The sequence below is a fragment of the Amphibalanus amphitrite genome, unplaced genomic scaffold (genome assembly GCF_019059575.1).
Source record: "Amphibalanus amphitrite isolate SeventyFive unplaced genomic scaffold, NRLGWU_Aamphi_draft 000056F_arrow, whole genome shotgun sequence".
Taxonomy (NCBI): Eukaryota; Metazoa; Arthropoda; class Thecostraca; order Balanomorpha; family Balanidae; genus Amphibalanus; species Amphibalanus amphitrite.
This window is the reverse complement of record NW_024881552.1, coordinates 451,774-475,300: the sequence shown is the minus strand read 5'-3', so window position 1 is coordinate 475,300 and position 23,527 is coordinate 451,774. Positions and strand designations below refer to the sequence as shown.

Sequence of the window (23,527 nt, the reverse complement as noted above, 5' to 3'; positions counted from 1 at the left end):
AAATGATGTTTTATTTTGCGGGTCATTTTGTAGGTCGTAACCATCTACTTGATTTTGTTTCGCGACAATTCCATCCAAAGGACCCTATAATATATAGGTAGGTACCCTTATAGGTAGTTGAGAAAATGTTCACGGCACGAAACCTAAACGAAGGTTTGTTTCATCCAACTGTCTTATGAAGAATAAGTGCCGAATAACTTATCGTGGTGAATACAAGATGAGTTTGAGCAGTGAGCAAGGAGCATATTAGCCACGTGAAAGCTATCGGTCGAACATATCCAAAGTTCCCGAACTTTTGCCATCTTGACTCAGTTACCTGCTGACTAAACGAGCCTTTACTTTCAGTCCAACCATCACGCAAATTGAATGATTCATTACCTATACAAGTGTTATAAGTTGTCTGGCTTATGATTATCATCATGGCTATTAAAGATTATCGACGTACCGCCGTTATAGGTACACTCCTCGACGTCATGAGGCATTCGGTTGACGTCGGTTGCATTTTGCAGCTTGCATCATGTCTCTCCGGTGTCCATCGGTACCGGGCCGCGGACACGTGACCTGCACGATATACCGCACCGGATGGCTCTGGATCTCGTCACTGTTGCGTCACTTTTGCGTCACAGCGACGACTGACGAGACGGCAGAGCGGAACCGGCCATAGCCCGTGCGTCTCGAGACGCAATTTCTCGTTTTGCGGTTTTTAAGTACGGATGTATGGGTCCTGCGTAGTGAATGCGCACTGCCCTTCTCCGTGACATACAATGACAATTGTCCGAGGTAATGTCACTGATTTGCGTTCTATTCCCTTCAACCGTCGCCATCGCTGGTGGGTGGGCGACACTTGTCAGAGGCGAGGGAGGAGGCAAAAGTGAGAGACAATTGGCTCAATCGGTATAAATCCTCGTTAAAATGTTATTATCATTTATCATAAATAAATACGCAATAATCAATGAAGGGATCATGCCGTGGAAGGGTTCTCGCTCATCACCGACTGTTGCTGGTTTTCCCGCTGACCAGCTGTCAAGGGTCAGCGTCCCGGGCAGGTGGCGGAGCGGCTGGCACCCCTCCTGGCCGTCCCCTGTGCCGCACTTGACATTGGCCACCCGTCCCGTCCGCCGCCCCCGGTCCCTTTTCGAAGTACGGCAGACCTGACGCCAGTGGCCGTCCTTGGCTGCCGGCGACTGAGGCGCCCCTGGCGGCCGAGGGCTGAATCTGGCGCCGAGCAGTCGTCAGTCGGGTTCTGGGTGCCGCGGAGCTTGAGCGCTCCACGCTCGGTGGTCGGTCACAGGTCAGGGTCGTGCCCCGAGCGGTGACCTGAGGTCAGGCCACGAGGCCACCACCATGGGAGACGAAGGCAACGTCATGCGGCTGCTGCTCGAGATGATGACCTACTTGGAAGGTAAGTTGTACGCAAATCCTTTGTTTGTTTCGCTCGTGTGCACGGGTCATGAGGTTACTCAACTGCGCTGCAATGTCACATCTGTGCTGCCCTGGCTCTGCGGACTCGTCTGTCTGCCCAGCTGTGTCCCAGTGTCTGTCTCAGTGTCTGTCAGTCCCAGCACCGCCCATGGACCCTCGTTCCCCGTGTCTCCTCCTTCGAGAGGAGCCCCGCGGCCGGCGCGCGCCCGTGGCACCGTTAGAGCCGCTCCGGTACCACAGTGGCGAACCGGACCGGATGAGGTCACACGCCACCGGCCGGCCGCCGGCAGCAGCCGCTCAGAGCAGCGGGAACAAAAACTACGCCCCCTGGGGCGCGGCTAATCAGCTCACACTCTGTTTACACACATGACTCCAATCTTGCGTCATCTTTAGACCGGTTACCGAGACATAAATCGGCTTGGATGCTGAGAACAAGAACTGCGCCGAATTCTGAAACCAGCTCTGTCGAGTTTGTGAGCGTCTTTCTGCGCGCTAACCCCTCCCCTCCCCCTGCTGGGGTCGCCCCTGCCGACCGGTCGGACGGTCTCGTCACGCTACGGCCGGTACGGCGCAACACGAGCACGTCTGCTGAGCACGGCGGTACGCCAGCACGGCCGGAGGACACAGAGCACGTCCCGGCCGGTCTGAGCACGTCCTCCGGGAGGACATACCCGTTTAACGCAGACGTGTCGTCAGTTTACTTATCTGTCTCGTCTGTGATCTAATCGGTCATCATCCACTCGGGGTCTGTCAACCAACCATCTGTCAACCAACAGTGCCATGAGCACATGAGCTGGACACATTGGGGTAACCTGTGGCACAGGGACTGTCCCGCTGGCTGCAGATGCGGCATTCCTTTTCCCCGCCACGCGCCGCTCGAGCGTCACCAGCTGTCCGTCCGACTCGGGACACTCCGGGGACGCGCCACTCGGTCCCGGGACCACTCACGGGGACCCGCGGACCATCACAGCCGGGCCGGCGGTCCTAGTCATCCATGGTCCGAGTTCTGGTGATCAGATTGGTTCGACTGGTGTTGTTTGTGTGCTCTGGGAGAGACGGGAGAAAGCCGACAAAGGCGCGATGGACCCGGGACGGACGGAGGCAGGGGCGGAGACAGGATGAACCGCCGGAGCTAGGGATCAGGCAGCAGCCGGGCAGGACAACAGACAGGGCGGTAAATAAGACAGCAGGCCATGCCGCAGACAGTGAGAGGGTGTCAGCACGCCCGGGTCAGCAGTGGCGTGTAAGGACCGGTCGGTCTTTGTGTGGGAAGCAGGTCATTTGGCCGCAATCCTCTCCGTCCGAGACAGGTTTTTATGCAAAGACAGATCGGGGCAGCGCCTCTGGGAGCTCTGCAGGAGGCTTTCGTCAGAAAGATGCCGCTAAATCCCTCTCTCGCGCCTCTCGCTGGGAAAGAAAACAGCGACTAGGAGGCACGCAATGCTCCGAAAATGTCGTGCATGAACAGGCCCGGTCAAAGTTGCGCTAACCGTCGTATTTCATCATCCGGATAGCCACATCAAGTTCTATTGCACCAGCCTGAACAGGAAAATACGTCTTTGTGTATTCATGTTTTCATCGCCGGCACCGAATTGCATTCATTTGACATTTTAGTTTCCCGGGGCACAGTTGATCCGGTTTTAGTTTCCGCTTCATATCCAAATAGCACCAGGTGGTGGGCGGGTACCGGCGGCTGGCTCAGCCGAGCTGACGAGCCAGGTCCGCTCTGAGAGTGCCGGCTCTTAATGTAATCTCCCCGCGCGGCTCGGCGTGCTCCTGATCTCGGCTCGGCAGTCGGCACCTGGCCGCCTCCGGGCAGCGACTGCAGCGCCCGCCCGGACCTTCCCGCGCAGCGGCCCGGGCCACTCCCGGATCCCGGAGCCGGCGCCCGCCGTATCCCGGATCCGGAATTAGTGCGCCCGCTGTATCATGGATCCAGAGCACGCCTCGCGCCGTATCCTGGTGGTTTCGGCACTCTTTTCTTACAGAGCCGGCCATCATAACCTGTTGATCTCTCTCGGCAAGTTCGAGTCTTTATTGGAAAATTAAGTTCAAATCGGTCGGATTAAAAGCACAGCATGCTATACATACATACATACCAGTCGCATGCAAATCTCGCTCCCCATAGGTTCCCTGTTCCTGTCTCCCTTCCCCCTCCCTCCCAGCCGTGGCCGCAGGTGGGGCGGCGGCAGGTGGGAGGGGTGCCTGGGGGCCGGGGGAGGGGAGGGGGCTGAACCTGTCTGACCCGAAAGCCTCAGGGTCACGCGACAAACCGAAAGTGAACGGGCGGCCGCCGGCTGGTTAGGTCGGTTGGGACAGGGGGCGGGACGACAGAATATGGATGTGGGATTAAACCCCGATCCCACCCGGCGGTATTTAGTAACGTGCCCACAAGACAATGCCGGGGTTCGCCAGTCCCACCCCACCTGTGTGCATAGTTATGAATTATGAGTCAATGGGAGTCAGTTTCCTCGTTTGACCGGTGTCTTATGTTCGGACCAGGGCCAGTGTACTGGCCAGGTGCGCCCGCGAGCGAAACACACAATGCGCGACTCTGCCACATCCGTCATCCGACTATACTTTCCTCGGCCCCTGCAAGCTTCCGCCCATATTCATTGACGAAATTATGCCTGCCTGCGTTGGTCCATGTGTGTGCAGTTAGTCTCAGAGGCGGCGCCACCTGACGCCGTGAGGCACGCCACTCCGTGCAGCTTTCACCGGCCGTACCGCGTGCCGGACGGTCCGGTCCGGTCCGGCCCGGACCGCCGTCCGGTGCTCCTCCTCCGGCGCCAGGTGCTCCCGGAGAGAGATAGATTAGGGTGCGCGACTCGCTCACATAACGGCGCCCGGCACCGCACAGCGGCGGCGGTCGTCGGGACCGACCAGCCACCGCACCCCGTTTGTCGGTGGCATGGAAAACCGCGAGAGGACAGTGGCAAACAGACGCCATCTTGACAAAGGAACCACTGTGATAAGGTGCTCTTTTGTCAAAACATGGCGTGATGATATTCAGAAGATAACGCTAATTAAGAAAATTGGGGTGCAACGAACCTTCAAGATTCGATGGTATTTTATTTCCGAGCCTGCAACCGAGTTGCCGAGGCCGCCGGACCGCAAAAACAAACTTCCGTTAGATCTCAGCAGTAATGCGAAAGTCACGACTGGCCAGCACCGACCGTCTCATGTCTGACCGCCCACTAAATTACCGCCACTTCTGCACCGGAACCGGGAAAATCCTTCGTATCGGGGATCGAACCCGCGTCCCGGCACGCGTCATGACTCGCCGCGTGCAAACATTGATTCCGTCCGGCAGCCGCTCGCCGGTCCTTTGTGTGACCTGTCGGACAGGGAGCCACCGCCGCTGCTGCGTCTCTAACCAGCCGTGACCGGGCCGCCGCCGGAAACGGGGCGTTTCCGGCTCGTGCCCGCGCCCGCCATTTACCGGCGCCATGTGCGCGCTCAGATGATCGGGCCTGTTGTGCCAGCCTGTTCACTGCTGCCGGTATGATGGCTCGATGACCGGTGATCGCTCGATGATGGCCGGTCGGCAGTTATCAGCCTAATCGAATCAGCTGCGTGCGTAGTGAACGGTGAAGACAGGTGGGGCGACAACCAGGTGGGGCCCTCTCTGCCGTGAGAGCGGACGGCAGAGGGTAGCTGTCCCGCCACAGAACCGTCCGAACTTGTCGCGCTGTGTTGAAGACGCTGCATGAATCATGCAGAGCGATACCAAAAACATTGCAGCACGACCGCAATAGAGACGTCAGCGATGAATCAGAACGGCGATATAAGGCGACCGAGGCAGTCACGTTTGCGGAAGATGGTAATCTCCTGGGCAAATGTTTTTAGAAGAGTTGTTTGCTGATGCATCATGTAACACGGCTAAAGCATGGTTTACTCCTCCCCATGTAGGCGTGTCTTCAGGTGGACTGTAGCTTTCCACAACAATGGAGGCGCAGTTACGTGCCGTCCCGATTTGGCCTCATGCACGGCGTAGCGAGACGCCCTTACGTGGCCGATTGTTCGCTGTAAGCTGAACCGTCGGCTCGCTGCGCGATTCAATTAGTGGCGAGATTATACCGCTGGTGTATCGGCTCAGAAGCGCATAACCGATTCTCACTGAAGGTGCTCGATGGTTTCCATCAGACACCAGCCGTGCAGTGAACTTGTATACCCACGCATAACTTTCCATAGCCGCACTTAGTTCCCCAACGCCCTACGCACCTACTCGTTCTCTGAATTAGCTCCCACGGGTGCTGGGCGGCCATTCAGTGGCGCCCTGCCTCCCGCCTCCTCCCTGGGGCCCCATCTCCCTCCTCTCCCACGGTCGGCCCTCTCTGCAGCTCCCGCCCACGGCCGGATCGGACCGCTCCCCACGGTCCGCGGTGAGTTGTGATGTCCGGTCTATGAACCGGCCTCAGCCGCCGGCGGCGAGTCAATCGATCGCCCCCTCCCCCGCCGCCGCCGTCCGAGTACCCCGTACTCGTGTCAATAATGCTGCACCTTGACCGCGACACGGGGCGCGGCGCCGCTCCGTCACCGCTCGCCGGAGGCTCTGCCGCCCACTCCAGACTCCTTCCGTCGGCGGCTGGCGTCACCACGACCCCTCAGTGACGTCAGAGACATAGTGCGGTGACGTCATCAGAGGTCGACATCACGCGGCAGCGAGCCAGTTCGGGCACGCAACAACTCTGTTTCTGCACATGACGCTCGGCTGTGCTGGTGAGTGGTGACGTCGCGATGCAAAGTGACGCAAATGTGGGCTATTGACTCCCGAGTCCGCTTAGATGTTCTGGAAAGTGGAAAGTGCTCTCGAGAGTTCGCAAGAGCAGCAAGAGCAGGATAACATTGGCCTCGAAAGTCGAGCGCATGTCTATTGATTTTAAGCACGAGTTGTCATCGGGTTTGAAGAGGCAGGATTGGGCTCTGCATTTTGTCGCCGCCTGTCGCGGTATCGATCACTGGTGACTGACTTATCACCTCGATCGCTATCGAGTGGCTGTGTGATCAGCCCAATCACGGCCGGGCCGGGCTCCCGGCGTCAGCGGCGACCATTGCATCACCACCACTCCCTCACTCCCCTCCCAACAAAGGACGGCGGGGCCGACCCGTCTCCCTCCCCACTCCCTGCCGTACGGAGTTCGACACCCTCCCGATCCCCAGCTCTCCCTGCGGCGATGGCCCGCGGTTTCCGGCGCTTCCCCAGCCGTGCCCGCTCCGTACACCGTTCAGCTACTATCGACTGGCGCCCGGCGGGGGGAGACCGGGGGGACCGGCCCCCCCCTCCCCGCGGCGCTCCGTCATTACGTAAGCAGTCCGGCCGCGTCCCAAAGACAAACAGCCGCGGGCTCTATCAGCCCGGGACGATAGCCGATGGGTGAGGACCGAGGACGGTCGGCGCCGGCGGCGAGTCGAATCGGCCGAGTCCACTTGACAATGAAGGCAGCGGAAAGGTCGGGTAGTTCAGGTGGGACCTGATATTGAGCTGCCGTTCCCATCGCGACAGGACGAATACAAACGCTCTGGGTATTCCTAATGAGTTGGACATTGACATTGAAGTGCACATTAATGACTATCTAAATTGCTTGCATTGCTTGATCAAAGCAGCTCGTTGACTTGTTACGTAACAAATTAAAAAGTAGCGGTGACTAGCTAAACCTTATTCGCTACGCTTGTAATTCTATGACGATCCTCTACCGATTTAGCCATATCACAGCACCTTCCCAGCCCGTTGGGCGACACGCAGTAGGTGTCCCGCCGGCCGCCGGGTCAGGTTGCGGGTCAACGCTCCGCCGCTGACCGTCGTCGGCGCCGACGGTCGCCCGGTAACGGCCCTCGTCGGCAGCGACGGGAGGCAGCAGGCCCGGTGCCGGTGCCCCTCCCTGGACGGGCACATAATCAATACGCTCGGCGCTCAGCCACCGGCGAGCGCGCCCTGTCGCTACGCCGCCTATGCTCGCCGAGCTCAGCCGCCGATATATACCCCTGCACGTCGACAGACGTCGGTGCCGGAATCCGGGGAGCTCCCGCCGCGCACTACAGCAACCAGTGGCGGCACGGAGGGGTTTTTCGCCACTAAATGTGCTCCATTTGAGGTGGTCGGTTTGTTTGCTGTTCAGTGTTCATCCAACTGTGTGAGTTGGTTCCGCAGTTGTATTTTGCTTTTTGTTTGGAGCGCGTGTTCATTTGTTATGCAGAGGTGAAAGGAAGCTTTGTGGCGTTTTGTTCGGCGGCAAACATCGAATCGTTTAGTTCATCACGTAGACCGATATCGAGCTGCTTTTTCAGTTTCCAGTCAGCTATTGAGCCTTTTGGCTCAGCTCTGGTCAGCTATCAAGCAGCGATAGGAGGGGGCATCTGCCCGCCCACCGGTCGCCGCCGCTCCTATCTCGCCCTGTCCGCCGTTAGTTATCAGATGTCGACTGCCCCGAGATAAATGGCCTCTGTCAGGACCTGCCGTCCGTCACAGGCCTCCCAGGTATTGTTTTCTGACGCTGCCGTTCAGTTTCTCTCATGTCGCGTCCGGCGCCTCCCCGCGGGCGGCGCGACCTCACTATGTAGTTCGCTCTCCACTGTATCTCTCCAGCCATCTGGATCTGGAACCTTTTGCTGCGCTACCGAGAAGTGGCCGGAGCCATTGCCGCTCGGCGCGGCGGTCCGACCGGCCTGTGACGGCCGCCGGCCGCTCTTCCGGAACTGGTGGGAGCGCGACCCTGGCTGGCGGCCCTGACGCGGGGCCGCGGCGGCGCGCGCCCGGCGCTGGATGGCGGTGGTCCGCCCGCCCCGCGCCCGTGGCCGGACCCGGGCCAGGCACGGCGCGGTTTTCCTGCACGCTGCGGTCTATGAGGAAACCCTGCCGGTGGCCGCCGCACGCCGCGCGATTCAGCCGGCCGACGGTCGCGGCTCGCTCTGTCCCGACTGGAATTACCGGACGGAGCTTTCGCTTTTTGTCGCGCGCCCGTCCGCAGATCTGCTGTTGACGGGACGAGTGAGCTGGAGGCGGCGCCTCTCTGACTCGAAGAGAATAGAAAATGATGTAAAATAGGTGTAGGTATGTCATCTGATTGTCCTGAGAAATGGGTCGGGTGAAAACAAACCTGCGGAAACCTCCTCGTGCGTCCGAATCCCACGCCTACCTCAGTTCCCTATGTCCCTCTGCCCGAGTGCAACTCATCTTGCATCAATACATTCTCAGTCCGCGTGCAATTTGTCTTGCATCAATACATTTTTTACTTACTTCACAAGTGCCGAGAATTATGCTTCTCTTCTCCAACGCATAACACAATAAAAACCTTTCATACTCATGCAAACCCATTTCGCGTGACCCGCTGCTCCCCTTCCCCGGCTGAGCTCGGCAGCAGTTATCTCTCTCGCCCACCCAGCGCGGACCGACCTGTGCTCGATCACCTGTCTGCCGTCTGCCGCGGCGCCGCTGCAGCTCCTGGCCAGGGAAAGTAACACGCCGGTACACTTACCAACTCAAGCAAAACGTGTCGTCTCGTCTGCGCGGCACCCGGCCGCTCAAACGGTCCGACACTCACTTCACTTTCTATCGGAATCGGCGGCGCTTTGTCCGTGTCGGAGTAACGGAGATTGTGCAATGGAAAACGTGGCGAACGGCGTTAAGACGTGTTTAAAGGTGGGGTTAGAGTGTTGCCGCGTAAATTAGCGGATTTGAAATAAACTACAACACCTGTTGTATGATTCATTTGTGATATAAATCGCTGATCTCGCCGTCACGAACACGTTCCTTGTAGTTTCACTTCTAAAGAGCAAAAAGAGAAGGTAATGGCTTCTCTCATTACCTTCAAAATCCCAAAGTGGTATCGACCGGCGGCGTGTATCACTATGTGCGCTGTATCGCTCTCTGACCCTCAGACAGCCATCTAGCCATGTCCGGGGAGCAGCAAAAAGCCGCAGACGGCCGAGAGGGCCAATCAGAGCCAGGCCAATGCCGTTCCGGTCTGCCGCAGTTCTGGAAATAACCCGCCGCCAGACAAGGTTTTCGCGACGTTGCCGGCGGGAGCACTTACACCGGTACATTGTCGATAAAGGTGGCTACCTTGTCCCGTTTTTGTCTGCCCATCGTCCCGGTGAAGTCGTTAGGAGTTTGGTTCCACCTGACATTGACGCCCGCCCGGTTACTGCCCACTCGGCTAACCCTTCCCTGCCTCCCGTCTGGGTGCAGCCGTGTTTGGCCTTGGAGGGATCGTTGGGCCGGCTGTCTGGCGGTCCCCGCGAGGACAGGGTCAGAGTCCTCCCTGGCCCGCTCGCGTGCAGGTCAGCTGCACGAGACCCGGTCAGAGTGACTGCTCTGCAGTGGCGGGGTCACTCGGCACTGCCTTGCACCGCTCACGGCGGGCACGACTGGCCTCCCGAGCGGGTCACGCGGCAGCAGGGAGGTCGGGAGGGGGAGAACTGGCGCAACAGCCCTGCGGTGCTCGGCGGCTGGACACAATTCTCCGTCCCCTCTGCGTTCCTCGGCGCCTCCCCGGATCGCTGCGGCCACTCGGTCCCCCACCGGCCCGTGCTCGGCAGCGTGGCTAAATTTAAATCCCCTCCCGGCCGGCCATTTGTTGTGACTGAGGGCCGGTCGGCCGGTCGGTCGGTTGGGACGACAGCAGGCGGGCGGTGAGCCGAGGGTGAGGAGCGGCGAACACGGCGCCGACAGGGGCGCCCGCTGCAGCCGACACTGGCCGGCGCGGCCACAATGGCGCCGCGGCGCCGGGGCGCCTCTGAGCGGCACCCCACGAGGCCTCTGAGCGGCCGCCCGGCCGGGAAAGCGTCCTCAGTGCCGCGGTGCCGCCGTGTGCCCGCCGCCCGGCCCACTCTGCAGGCCAGTCCGGTGGGAGCGGCCGCCACCGTATATGCACGCGGCGCGCCGCCCGGACCGCCGCGCTGAGCTTTCACCTCGACCCGGCCTGACCGCGACCTCGCGTCAGCCGGCTGACCTTCGCCGCTCGAAGCGGGTCACGGTGGGGTGGGGCCGGCCGGTCAGCCTTCACAGCGGCCCGCCCGCGGCTACGGAAGGGACGGGAAGGCTGGGGGTCGCGGGGAGTCGAGAGACAGGGTCAGGGAAGGCGTCGGGAGTCACAGTGGCAGAGGAAGGTGTCGGGACACTGAGGGGGCCGATGGATAACGTAATGAGACTGAGAGGGTCGATAAGTGGTGGCGTGAGGCGGCGCGGGTACGGTTTCATCAGTAGATAAAGGCAGATAACAATAATCCCTTGAGGAGCCCGCGGGCAACCACCAAACGGCCAAACAACACCCCGTGTGAGACGGTCCGATGGGCAGATGGCACACGGGCGGTGGGGTGTTGTGCTCCGTCCTCCGACACGTGAGGGTCCGAGGGGTGCGCCACACGCGTCTGAGGGCGTCGCACCCCGCCAGTTGCGTCATACGAGCACGGCGCGCCACATTACGGCCCGTGGCGCCGGTAGTGTGGCGTCGGTCGGGCCTCGGTCGCAGGGCGGCGCCATAGCAGGTGGTCCAGGACGGGCCCGGCTGGCACCGCGCGGCGACTGCGTTTGCAGAGTGATCTGAATCATCACCGCCGGTGCCAGCAGCTCGGCCGGGCGAGCCCTGACACCTCCCCCGGCCCCTCTGGGGCGCGACTGGAGCGCAGCGCCGGCTCGGACCGGGCCGCTCCCAGTCGGACCAGTTTTTGGCCGGCCCGGCGCCGGGAGCTGACCGCCGCGCCGGCCGCGTCTCACAGGCCGGCGGCCGATGTGGCGACAGATTGCAGCCGATTATGGACATGGGGCCGGGCGCGGACAGTTCTCGGACACAGGACTTTATTGCGCCGCGGGAAGACGGACGGGCGATGTGGCTCGCTGCAGCACAATGTTATCAGAGCCGCCGTGCACAGAGAGCAGTCCATAAAAAGCGGCACATAATTGGTGAGGAGGGACGAGGCCAGGACGAGCGGCTTTGTGTTATCAAACGCTGAGGTCGAACTCAGCCTGTGTTTTTCCTCGTGTAAAAAAATCACGGCTCTCAAACTGAAAGGTCATGAAGCTATTATAAATGCCAACAAACCTGTTCTGTGGCCGATGTTTGTTCAAAACTGCTTGACTTTGAGCGCTCCATGATGGCGTAGTTGTGAAGGCACTTCAGTGCCCGGGTTTGTCCGGCAGTTTGCCGTTTATTTAACCTTCGAATCGTGGTATTAATCCCGTCCCCTCGGCTCGGCCGAGTGGGCAGAGCGGTGGATAATGTTTGCTTTTGTTTACCGCGGGGTGGTAGCATTAATCCCTTCCCCTCGGTTCGGTAGAATGAAGAGGACAGTAGATCTGGATCGTCCATGTTTACCTCGGGGAAGGTAGAATAAATCCCTTCCCCCGGTTCGGTAGAGTAGAGAGGACGCTAGATAAGGATCAGCGGTTGCATCAACGCTGTTCGCCGCGCCGCGCCAAGGTCGGGGTTTCTGGGTCAAATGCGGCGCTCCGGAGCTAAATCTCTCTGTCCGCCCCCTCCCCCTGGCTCTCCTCCCCTCCCGTGCGCGTACCCTGTGACCCGGGTGCAGCCTCCCCCCCCCCCCCATCACACACAGTTGACATGTCCGAGTACTTGTCCGTGACTTTGCACGTCCACGGAATCAGCGGTGCCAGCCACGCGCGCTGACGGCAGCTCCCGGTTACCAGATGGCCGTACGATCTGGCATCGGCGGCTGATGCAACGTTAGAAAGCGGGCTCCCAATGCCACGGCGGCCACGGGGAGGGTGCACCTGCCGGTATACCGGCCAGCACTGCCGTCAGCAAAACACGAGACCGACGGCTCGGGTCCGCCGGGACGTCACAAATGGACCTCGACTCTAGGTGACAGTCTTCCGTCACTGTCCTGTGTGAGATAACGTGACGCCGTGTCGGCGTGTCATAGTGACCGCTACAAATTTACATGTGTCAACACATGGACCTGTATAATAGAGGTCTTTGGTCTGCGGCTGTTGGAGACCCACTGAAAGAAACGAAATTCACGTCCGCAGCTCGATGAGCCCTGCTGGCTCTGAGCTGCTTCCTGCCACAGCCGTCCCGTCCCGTTGGACGATGACGTAGTAGCCTAGCCGCGACCCCCTTGTGACGTCAGCACTGGCACGGCGGCCTTGCCCGGGGGCTTGGCATTGGACGTGCGCGCAGCTCCGGCACCGCGCGCGCCTGTGAACCGGCCGCGGAGGCTTTGAGCGCCGTCAGCCCCGGAGCGGCGCGACTCGGTACTCAATGACTCGGCGACTCCGACTCTAGTCTAAATCGTCAGCTGCGACTCTCACTGGCGGAAAGTGTCCGATTCTAAAGAAGACGCATTAGGTACGATGTCCGATGACGAAGCTACAATCCTGCGACGCAAATTTTCATCTGCGCACTCTCTTCGGATTGTTTGTCCATTACTATCAATAAGTAATTGTGCGGAACAAGTAAACAGCATGGAAATAACAGCAGCGCATCTCCGTGCACAATGGATGATGTAGGTATGAACCGTGAAAAATCAGCTAACTACATTTACCACTGTCACAGCGAAGTCAGTAATCGTTTCAGAGCGGGGCGCGCATTTACCTGTGTTTCCCACCCTTTGTTCAGCGTCCTTCAAAAAACGGGACATTACCGGCTCATCCCGTAAGACCAGCGCACGGCTGCGCCGCTCCGAGCACAGGCCATGGGGAGCCGCGCGGACCGCGAACTACGCATCATCATCAGTGCGCGCGGCGGGCGCGCGCGGCGGCGGCGGGTGGCGGTGGCAGGTGCTGCTCCGCGGTCCTGGGCCACCTGCCCCCCCCTCCGCTCCACCTGCCCCCTCCCTGGAGGCCGTCAAATGGAATGTGCCGAGTGTGCGGTACTGCTCGGCTCGGACCGGCCGGTCGGGGCGTTCGGTCGGCAGGGCGGTCGGTCGGTCGATCGGTGCTCGCGGTTATATCGAGGTGGGTGTGAGCGTGGTTATTTTGAAAGCATTCTACACTCCATCCACGCTGAAAACGCAATCGACACCTGTTCTACACCCATATAACACTCCCAGTAAACCCCTCTGGCTCGGACGGCACACCCACCTATACGGGGAGATTACATCTAAAATACTCTGGGCGCGGAGCTGGAAATGGGTGCAGCCGGCCGGTCGAGGACAGACGGACGGCGCCCGGCGGAATTTGTCCTCGCCGGCCGTCACGTCACGCCAGCATCACGCGGCCGTCAGGCGTCACGCCGATGACCATCTCGCCGTTACGCCGATGTGAGCTGATCGATTTGTGGTCTGTCAGGAGTTGAACCTGCTCAATCCAGCGGCTACCGGCGGCCAATGCTGAACAATCGGATTATGAAACCAACTGGTATCGTCTAGTCTCTCATTAGAGGGCGGCATGGCGGACAGTGCGAGTCCGTGACATTACCAGCTCACGCTCTCTTTCGCGCCGCGTTTGCATCATGTTGCGCTCTCGGTGGAAAAACCGTCGGCGACGTCCGCGCATCAGAGTCGGCGCCGGCGGCCTGTTGACGTCGGACGGTCGCTGGAAGCCCCTCCCCCTTCCCGACCTCTCCCCCACTCAGGTGGCGGCACGTTCCAACTTCCAGGTAGGTGTGTTCCAGCAACCCCGGACCGATTCGGACCGGCTCCGCGGTCACGTGATGCCTCCAAATGACGTCACTCTGCAGTGAAGTCAGAGCCCATATCTCCCCGAGTCCCTATCCCACGGAGAGGTACGCAGCCTTCCGGGAGGTGGACAGCTGGGAAGGCCCGCTTTGAGCCACCGCTGCCTGCCCGCCGCCGTGTGCTCGGCCTGGCCTTGGGTGCTCGAGCTGCGGAGGTGGTGAGCTCGGCGGGCCGGTACAATGCGGGCGCCGGGCCAGGGCGCCGGGTGGGGGCGCCGGGGCGCCGCGTGTCCTCCATCAGCGGCCGCGGCCGGTCGCAGTCAGCTCAGCACCGCTCAGACTCGGCGGGGCGCCGGCACGCTCCGGTGTTATGTTTGGGTACACCCTCCGAGCTCCTGCACACCCTCCGGGCTCCCGCACACCCTCCGGGCTCCCGCACACCCTCTCACCCCGGCCTCCCAGCGCGGACAGTGCCATCTCTCGGTTGGGTCTGGTATTGCCGCGCGGACCGAGCCGCAGTGACAGGGACCGGAGCGCCGGGAAGGGGTGACGGGATCAAAGGGCCGCCACATTCCGGTGACGGGAACCGGGCCCAGGGGAAAAGTGACGCAGTGAGCGGACTTCAAAGGCGCTCTGCATACCCAGAGGAAATTGGTGTTTGGCATTCCCAACCCGGATTTAACGATTGTCACAGCAACAGCAAGCTATTCTAACTGTTGTTTTGATAAACATTCCAAGCCGTGAGCATCACAATCTACAGTTATTTTTCTTGCTGTCTGCCCGCATGGAGCATATAATGAATAATAATTAGCCTTTTATGGTCGGCGACGAACTACATTTACCAACAAATTACAGCAAAAACAGTCAGTACTGACATGATAATATGTAAAAGCGTTGCCAAAAAATCGATGCCCTCGCTACTGCCTTTATATAAGCGCAATATAAGGGTATTCAAAAGCGGAGTCACAGGCCACCGTTGCAGGCCGAGCGCCGTTGACATTTATGCTGTGGGGGCTGACAGCCGCGCCGATACGCAGGGCGGTCGCTCTGCAATCCCCGTCGGTCACCTGTTCGTCGGTCACCGGTGCCGCCGCCAGCGGTGCATCCCCGCCCCGCCGGTAGCGACACAGCTCGGCAGAGTGGCGCCTGCTGGGAGCCGGGGATTGACCGCTCGACTCCATCCACCGACGGCAGAGTCATCCAGTGTGCCGCGGCAGAAATCGGGCTTTATACGGGCAGGGACCGAGCATTTCAACAATTAGTTCACTGACACACGCTCCTTGTTTACGTTCGCAGTAAAACGTTTATACTCATATTCTATTTTAGGCACCGTGTACGACACAGTGATGTTAATTCTACGATAAATTTAGGCGATGTGGAACAGACTCCTCCTTCATATACGGCTACGGTCAGTACCCTATTAAACACACTACTGGACTACATCAGAATAATTTCAAACCGTCGGGAGGATGTCGTCAGACATATCAGCAGCAAGTCAGCGATGTACTGGCTGCCGATATCTCCCTGATGTCGATTGCAACCAAACGACGGCTGATATAAACTAAACTCCGACACAACCGCCAATGTAGGCCCCTCCTCCGATGCCGGCTGTTTGCGTGTAGAAGCGACCGTCACAGGGCGGCAGAGACCAGATCAGCCGCTGGCCGTCACTGTGGAGGTCACCCACACCGAATACCGGAAGGAACACGGCGGCGACGCGCCACCGAGCGCGGACACCCGGACACCCGGACACGGCGACACGAGGACACCCGGACACGGGGACACGGGGACACGGGGACACCCGGACACGGGGACACGGGGACACGCGGCCGGGGCGTGATACCTCATCTGATGTCCGCATTCTCACTATTGGAGCTGATGGTCAGCTAATAGTACTCGCTCGTACCAAATAATGTTTAAGATTACAATTGAACTTCACGTTAGAAATGGAAAGCGACTGTGGACTTCGCGCTAGCACCGATGTTGGCTTTTCCCATCATCACCGGCACGATTGGATATCGGTCACCTGTACCGGTCCGTCAGCTGTCTCGACTCTGGTGGCTCGCGGCTAACGGCGTGACAGAGCTACCGTCCGCTGAATATGTATTGGCTTCTCACTGTTCCGTTTGTGGACGCAGTCGGCTAGAAACCGAGTCGACCGTTTGCATAGGCGCGGCGGGCGCCCGAGCTCGCAGGAAATGCCGCCTCCGTGGAGGAAATGCCCGCTGCGCCGTGTCGGTGCGAATCGCCGGATTTGGCTGCACGTGCATCGGCTTTGATCGTGCCGAAACTGACGCAACAAGCATCGGGCCAGCTCTAATTAAAGGCGGCGTTTCGGCCCTCCGCCGACAACTCAGAGCTGTCAGACGTCACTGGCGGGGTGGCAGACCAAGTTGGACGCCGGGCCCGCCTCTCGGCGGCGGGTTCTTTGTCTGACGGGGCTGGCCCGGCTCGGAGCTCAGCCAGCTCAGCAGCTCTGTGGCCGGTCTCAGAGTCCGCGGCCGGGCGCGCGCCTGTGACCCGGCCCGGCCGGCCCGGAGGCCGCCGGTTCCAGCTCAGCGACTCGGCGCGGCGACACGGTCGGTGAAAGCAGCCGCTCCCGGCCGGGCATCTGTCGCGAGTCGGCGGGTCCGGAGCCGAGCGGCCTCTCTCCGGGAGCTGCTGTCTCCGGGTCTCTCCGGGCCACTCCGGGCTGTCTTCGGCCTTCTCCGGGCTGTCTCTGGGCCACTCCGGGCTGTCTTCGGCCTTCTCCGGGCTGTCTTGGGGCCTCTCCTCACTGTTTTCAGGCCTTGACTAGCTGTGTCTCCGGGGCTTCTCTGGTGTCTCCGGACCTTTCCATGTCCGGCCAGGAGACGAGGAGGAGACGAGGACACCGATGGATCGGCGAGTGAATCGTCCATGGGACGCAGGAAGTCGTAAAATGACGAGAGGGCGGAAAAAGAGCGTCTTCGAACGTAGTTAACTCTTCGCACGTAGATTGCAGGTAACATTGACCTCTGATGGGCCAATAATGACTGTATGATTCAACCAACGCAGATCATGAAGAAACGAGTCTCAACTACGTTTATGCGGCTTCACGGAAGAACACCTGAGTCCTGAACCAGGGTCGAAGGCGCGTGGGCGTACGAGTTGCATAGGTGCAGGACTTTTGGGAAACCCGAGACGCTGAGTTCTGCGGCCGGTTTTCATACCTGACATTGATGGAGCGTATAATAAGGACCTGTTCAGTGTTCAGTGCAAAACATCGGGATTCCCGCCAGCCGCCACTACTTCCAACAAATCCACACTCGGTTCACAAATCTGCCGTGCAGGAGCTCGCTCTCTTTGTCCGAGAACGGCGCAGTAGTAAGCACAGAAAAAGGGTGCTGGCGGCCGCCCGTTGTATGCCGTGACATTCTACTGACGCTGGCGACCTTTATCGGTTAAACACGCCCGGCGAGGTGGGCCGGCGGCGGTCCGCGGCGTCCGACTAGCCGCTGGCAAAGTGCCAGCTTATCTGGTCTATCGGCGGCGGCGCGGCCTTCGCTGTCCAGCCGCAGCTCAGCGGGTCTGGACATGGCGACAGCCCGACCCGCCGCCGGCAGCCGCGCCGACCCCAACCGCCGCTACCTTGGGCAATTACCCGACCGTGTTGCAAGCCGGGAGAGAAGAAAATCGTGCGTCCCTCGTTTGCAGTAGATAACGGTCTGACAGTGACGGCGCCGCTTCAGAAGGTCGGCGGAACGCCGCAGGACCGCCGGGACCTTGACGGCGTACGGCACAGGTGGAAAAATAGTAGCCCTTTTCTACAACCAACGCGGTTAGTTTAAACGATCCACAGTACAATGCTCTATTAAACTTTATGTATAGAAATGGTCGTGTCAAAGTTTGTCGAGTCTGTCGGTCTGCTTGTGACAGTTGGCGTCGCCACACGCCGCGCCGCACCGGATGGGGGCTCAGGGCACCACCTGTGTCGTTTCACAGGTGTCTCCCGCCCCCTCGACCCCTCCCGGGCCCACACGGGCCGGCTTATCGGCCGCTCCGGGAACCGTATCAACCCGGCGCCGGTGGCCGTTTTACCTGTCCTGATCTGGCTCACCCTGACCTTCCATGTGCCCGCTTCTGTTCCTATCCTTCCTGTCACTTTTTTGTCCTCCTTCCTGGAATTGGTGGCTGTCCTTGCCTTGGTTCCGTACCCCGGTGCTTCCTCAGTTTATATCGTAGGTTGGCCGTTAGGTCCGTGATATTTACCACCATCTGCAGCGTTTGTTGGGCTCTCACCATGTATCGCCCAGGATAAGTGCCCACCCGACCCTGCCCTTGCTCCGACCCCGTCCCGTCGACGTCCTTGGCGGCTTCACGATCGGCGGAGAACGGTCGAAGGCGCGCGGATGGCGAGGCCGTGACAGAGACCCCTCCCCGCCCAACGCCGCCGCCGGGAATCAGGTCACTATCGAGGTCACTGCCGTCCGGGGCACACACAGAGAACACCGGCCCGCCGTCGGTGGCCATAGTCGACCCGGCGTCCCTCCAACGACGCTAGACGTTGCGCCACAAACACTGGCATGTTTGCGGTCGGCACGGAGCCTCATCAGCTTTAGGCAGAGATTTGAGGCTTTGAAATCGGGAGAGAGAACTTACCGGCCGACAGTCGGGCCACTTTCTCGCTCGGGCCGAGCGTGGTTCCTTCTGACGGGGTGGTGCCGTCAGCTGGCGCCTCGGCCGAGGGCCCGTGGACCACGGGGCGCGGCAGCTCGACTACGATGGGCCACAGCTCGCTGTCCCCCTACGGCGTCCCCTGCGGTGGGGCTCGACCTTGCCTTGCTCGAGCCGTTTTCGTGGAAGCACCTCCTTTGGTGCGGCCCGGTTTTTGTGAGCCGTCGCTCGAAGGCCGCCCACCGCCCGCCGCCCGTCGGCCGGCCGCCGGGGCGAAGGTAAACATGTGCACTTTCGAGCGGCGGTGGCGGCGGCGGCGCGGCGGGGCCGGGTGGCGGCGGCGGCCGCAGTCGGCGGCGTGACGCGGGGCCGGTAGCACGTGCCGGGCGCCGCGCGGTGGTGACAGCGAACGGACGCCGATCGAAGCCCGGTGTGTGAGGGCTGAACCAACTGTGATACTAGTGACTAGCCATGGGCGAGTGCTACCTGCCCGGTGCCGCCGAGGGCACCACCACCGCCGACCGCCGACCCCGACTCGTGCCCAGAGGTAGGTCACAGCGAGCGGAGACAAATGGGTCACCCGGAGGGGCGGCACCACAAGCCGCGGCGTGCTGGGACCTGTGGGAAAGGATGGGGCCTTGGTATGCCTGACGCATGGTGGTGCAAGAGAAAGTTGCGAGAGAGTCACTTTATATATATTTTGTTTTTTCGTCATTTTTCGATTAAGTATGAGCAAAGGCTATTTCATCATCACTAAAAAGACCCAAATCACACGTCAACTTTGTAACATTCGGGCGCTGCATCATAAAAAGAGAGCTTGAACCCAAGGCTGGGATCTATGAAATGCATCAAGCCAACACCGGCCACCAACTCTATCAGCCAATCGACCATGTTCAATGACAGCACCGAACAGGTGTCCGTGCTCAGTTGACCGCGGGCGGCCGGTCTGTTTTCACATCCGTCGGGTCACCGAGTGCCTGTGCCGGTCAGCACATGACCCTGTGACCGGCCTCCTCGCTCGGTCCCGCGCCACCCGGCCCGTATCCTGTTGGGCTGTCCTGTTTTCCGAGCGTCTGCGTGACGTCAGCCGGCCCAATTGTGGGCGCCGCGGCCGGTATGCAGAGCACCGCTGCGTGGAAAAATCGACACAAACTCCGCACACGGAGACGGGCCCAAGGCAGCTGCGGGAGCCGCGACGTGATTTTACATCCCCGGGGCGTCTGTTGACATGATGACGCTTGCGAGCGTAACATGAACGTTTCCATACAAATAGAACAGTAGAGTTCACACGCGATGAGATGTGAAATCGGTGCTCAGTTTCTCTGTATTTTTCCTCGGCGGTTGTTGGGACCGGTGCGGTCCGGGTCGGGCAGCCTCCGTCACCTCGCTGGGCACGGGGCTCCCAGTAACAAAGACCAGCCGACGCACCGCCCGGCCGGATCGGCTCATTATTACGCACGTGCGGCGGCCCGGCCTCGGCCAACACTGGGCCAGGTCAGGTCGGCGCGGAGCGACACGTGCCGCGCTGAGACAGCTCCGCTCAGGTGTGGTTTCTCTCTGCTGCGGGAAGGTCACGGTTGAGCGATAACCGGCCGGACGGGAGACCGTTCAGTTTCTAGGCGGCCAACAGCTGACTGAGGAAAGAGCGACAGGCCGGTCAGTCGCCCTTCCCCGGGGCGCAGCGGCCAGTCGGTCTCGGCGCGCGAGCAGCCGTTTCGAAACCACCTTTGTGTTCCACCGCGGCGGCCTTGTCACGAAAAGAGACGGTCCACGCAATGTCATATGTCACAGAGTATTGTTTAATTGGCCACGTGCCGTGTTTCCTGTCTCCTACTGCACGCGTGTGCGTCCTTGACTTGTCGCACTGTTCGCAAACGCACACGGCTCCCATATCGGGTCCGCCGCGCGCTGTGTGTGTCTGTGGATCGGTGTGCTGGCAGCGGGCCCGTCCCTCCCCGCCCCTCCCTCTCTGTGTGTCGCCGGCGGCCAGCTAACGCCCGCCCGCCCACTTTCCCCGCAGAGAAGCCGGCCCCGGTGAGCTGCGAACCGCCCGGCCTTGACGTCGCCGAGCCGGCCGAGACGCGCCTCTCCGACACCGAGGAGGAGGAGCTGCCGCGCCGCTGCCCGGCCGCGCTGCGGTGCCGGCAGCGCGAGCAGCGCCGCCGCGTGCTGCGGCTCGCCACCGATAAACTCACCGCCGTGGAGGACCTCCGCGAGCGCGACCTGCGCCAGGCCACCCTGCTGCAGAACATGGCCGCGCGCCTGGAGGCCGAGGCCAAGGCGGAGCGGGCGGCGCGCGCGGCCCGTCAGAGGGGTGTGCGCGCCTACGCCCGCACGCTGGGCCGCTCGTTCGGCGACCCGAGCTCTGCGGAGCGGCGGCGGAGGCGGCGCGAGGAGAACCGCCTGCTGGATGTCGACGTGCAGGAGATGTTCAGCGACATCTACAACCAGCCGGCACCGGTGCTGATCGGCCCGCTGGACGAGGATGACGAGGCGCCGCTGAAGTTCGCGCGCCGCTGGGAGGACGAGGAGCTGTTCCCGGCCCCCAAACGGGCGCGCACCGACATCAGCAGCGAGAACACCGACCCGAGCCTGGGCCCGACGCTGGCGCCGGCGCCGCAGGAGCAGGTGCGGTTTGACGAGCCCCCGCGCGGCTGCGGCGCCGCCGCCGGCTTCACAGAGTTCCACATGTTCCACCACCTGGTGCCGTCACTGGAGTCGTAGCCGGTGCCGCTCACCCGCCCTGCAGCCGCCCGGAGCCGGAGCCGGAGCAGACCGGAGCCTGAACCGGAGCCGGAGCCGCCCGGAGGCCGCAGGTTTTGTCCTTTGTTGTTGTTGTTGTACATATTGTGTCTTTGTTCGACGCATGGTAAAACCAAACCAAAAAAATATTTTCGTGGAGCTGTGGCATGGGTATCTTACAGTTTTGTAGAGCTGAGCTTTAGTCCGTGCCTCGGGCACGCCGATAGGCTCTGATGGTACTGCGTCAGACTGCATTTGATCGCTCTGGGATCGTAGCCGCAGCGCGCCGGAGCCGCGGTGCCAGCGGCACCCGGGCCGCGGCAGCGCCGCCACCGCCCTCCTCCTCTCCTCTCCCCACGTCCTCACCAGTCCGCCGGCCGCGGCCGGCCAGCTCTCTGTCCCTCTTATGGCTGTGCTAGTCTCTCGCCCTCCCCGCCCGGGGTGGGGCTGTTCCCCTGAGGCAGGTGCCGCGCTCGGTCGGCTCGCCGCGGGTGGCCGTGTCTCGGCAGCGCAGACGAGCGGCGCCGCTCGAGCGCGCGACCCGCGCCGCTCGACCTTGTCCTTGCGGCCGGGTTGCGCCAGCGCCGGTCACCGCGGCCGAGAAGCGAGCGGCCGACGGCGCCGCTGGCTCTGCTGACCCAGTTTGGGCTGCCGCCGCCGCCGCCGCCACCGCCTGGCCGCGGGCCACCCGCCGCCCCCGCCCCCGCCCGCGCGACCATCCTCGGTCGCCGCCGTCGGTTGCGTGGCGCGGAATTGGAATGCGGGCGAACGGGTGCCGAGATTCAGTTTCACTCGGCCCCGGGAGCGGCGGACTGCCCGCCGCCGCGGCGGACCCGCGGCTGCCGGCCGGGCCAGCGCCGTGCCGTGCCCACTGCCGCAAACGTCGGGGCGCATACCACACGCGTCCTCAAAGATCTCGTCCTGTACTCGAGGATTTCGGCGCGTCACCGCCCGAGCAGCCCGCCCTTCGCCGTCTACAGGGGGTTCCAATATAATTTTATACATGTGCGTCGGCTGGTCCTTTCGCATTTTGCAGCAGCCCTTTGATCAGTGATGTACCGGTTTTTCGCAGCTTTGTGGCGCTCTGAAAGTTATTCAGAGATCGCCCTCTTATTATTGCAGGACTGTATGTGATTGTGTGTGAGACACTGGATTACGAATTCTGAGCTGCAGCGAGCAGCGGCACATGGCAATGAACGTTGGGTGATCCGCAGGTGGCATATATTATCTCTATGGCTCGTTGTTTGCCCTGTGGCGCGCGGCGGCTGCCGTCCGCCTGCCAGCACTGCCCCGTGCTCCGCGCGAGCAGAGCCCTTCTTTCGATGGCTTATAGCACACGGTGTCGTACAAAGGAGCAGCGATAGTTCGCTGATGCGTGACGTGTTCTCGCCAGCTTATGAGACGGGCGTTTGCCAATATATATTTAAACAAAGAACGAGGTGATTTGTTGTTGAGCGAAGTAGATGGGAACGGGAGATGGTCGATACTCGGCAGAGAAACGAAAAGGAACGACAGTTCGGAATTTCAGAGCGCTCACCATGTGCGCCAATCTGTTAGGTGCATAATTACACAAAAGTACATTTATGATGCAGGTAAGTCGTGGGTCGTGACTGAAAGCAAAAACTAGCTGTAACTACATCGCTATGCACTAGTGCATAGCGATGTAGTTAGTTTTGTTCTTAGTAAGAACAAAAAGATGCGATGCACAATGCATATGACCGAGCATGCAGTCGTCAGACACAGCAGTCGATCATCCCGAATACCAAGGTTAAAACTTAGGTAGGTACTAAAATCACCGACTTTCGCAAAGTCCCGAAGGGCAAACATCCACAAACATCCTCAGGAGACAACGCAAGTCGAGCAAATCCTGTGCAACGAACGTCGCCCCCGATCTGCGGCTGGAACCCCGCCGCATTCACACGTTTATGGTTAAATGCCGGGACAACGGGTACATGCTCAGGTCGAGGAAAACAAACGACATTCGATGACGTCAACGACACAACTCTTAAACAAAGGAACTGGGAAGGCGAAAAAGTGAGGAAAACAACAACCGATGGCGGATTGCACAGGACGGATTTCAGGAGAATAAAAGCTGATGTCAAATGATTCGTAGATTTTAAATTCCTACGTTTAATTTGCGATGATAGAACCCG

General features: G+C 60.6%; 1 protein-coding gene across 2 annotated transcripts; it reads left to right on the top strand.

Annotated features, from left to right (window-relative positions):
- Positions 1–1,227: 1,227 nt before the first annotated feature.
- Positions 1,228–22,809, top strand: LOC122378186. Of its 2 annotated transcripts, none has more exons than XM_043358950.1 (2): positions 1,228–1,402; positions 20,653–22,809. In XM_043358950.1, the coding sequence occupies exons 1-2, from the start codon at positions 1,345–1,347 to the stop codon at positions 21,354–21,356; spliced, it is 762 nt and encodes a 253-aa protein (XP_043214885.1). In that variant the 5' UTR covers positions 1,228–1,344; the 3' UTR covers positions 21,357–22,809. The 2 variants fall into 2 exon arrangements, with proteins under 2 accessions (XP_043214885.1, XP_043214884.1); XM_043358949.1 differs by lacking the exon at positions 1,228–1,402 and adding an exon at positions 18,979–19,179.
- The last annotated feature ends 718 nt before the right edge of the window (positions 22,810–23,527 follow it).

What these genes read in the sequence shown, in the direction of transcription:
- LOC122378186 (XM_043358949.1), top strand. Translation starts at nt 19,104, where the DNA reads ATGGGCGAGTGCTACCTGCCCGGTGCCGCCGAGGGCACCACCACCGCC. An exon ending in ACCCCGACTCGTGCCCAGAG is followed by an intron (nt 19,180 to 20,652) that starts GTAGGTCACAGC and finishes CTTTCCCCGCAG; the next exon opens with AGAAGCCGGCCCCGGTGAGC.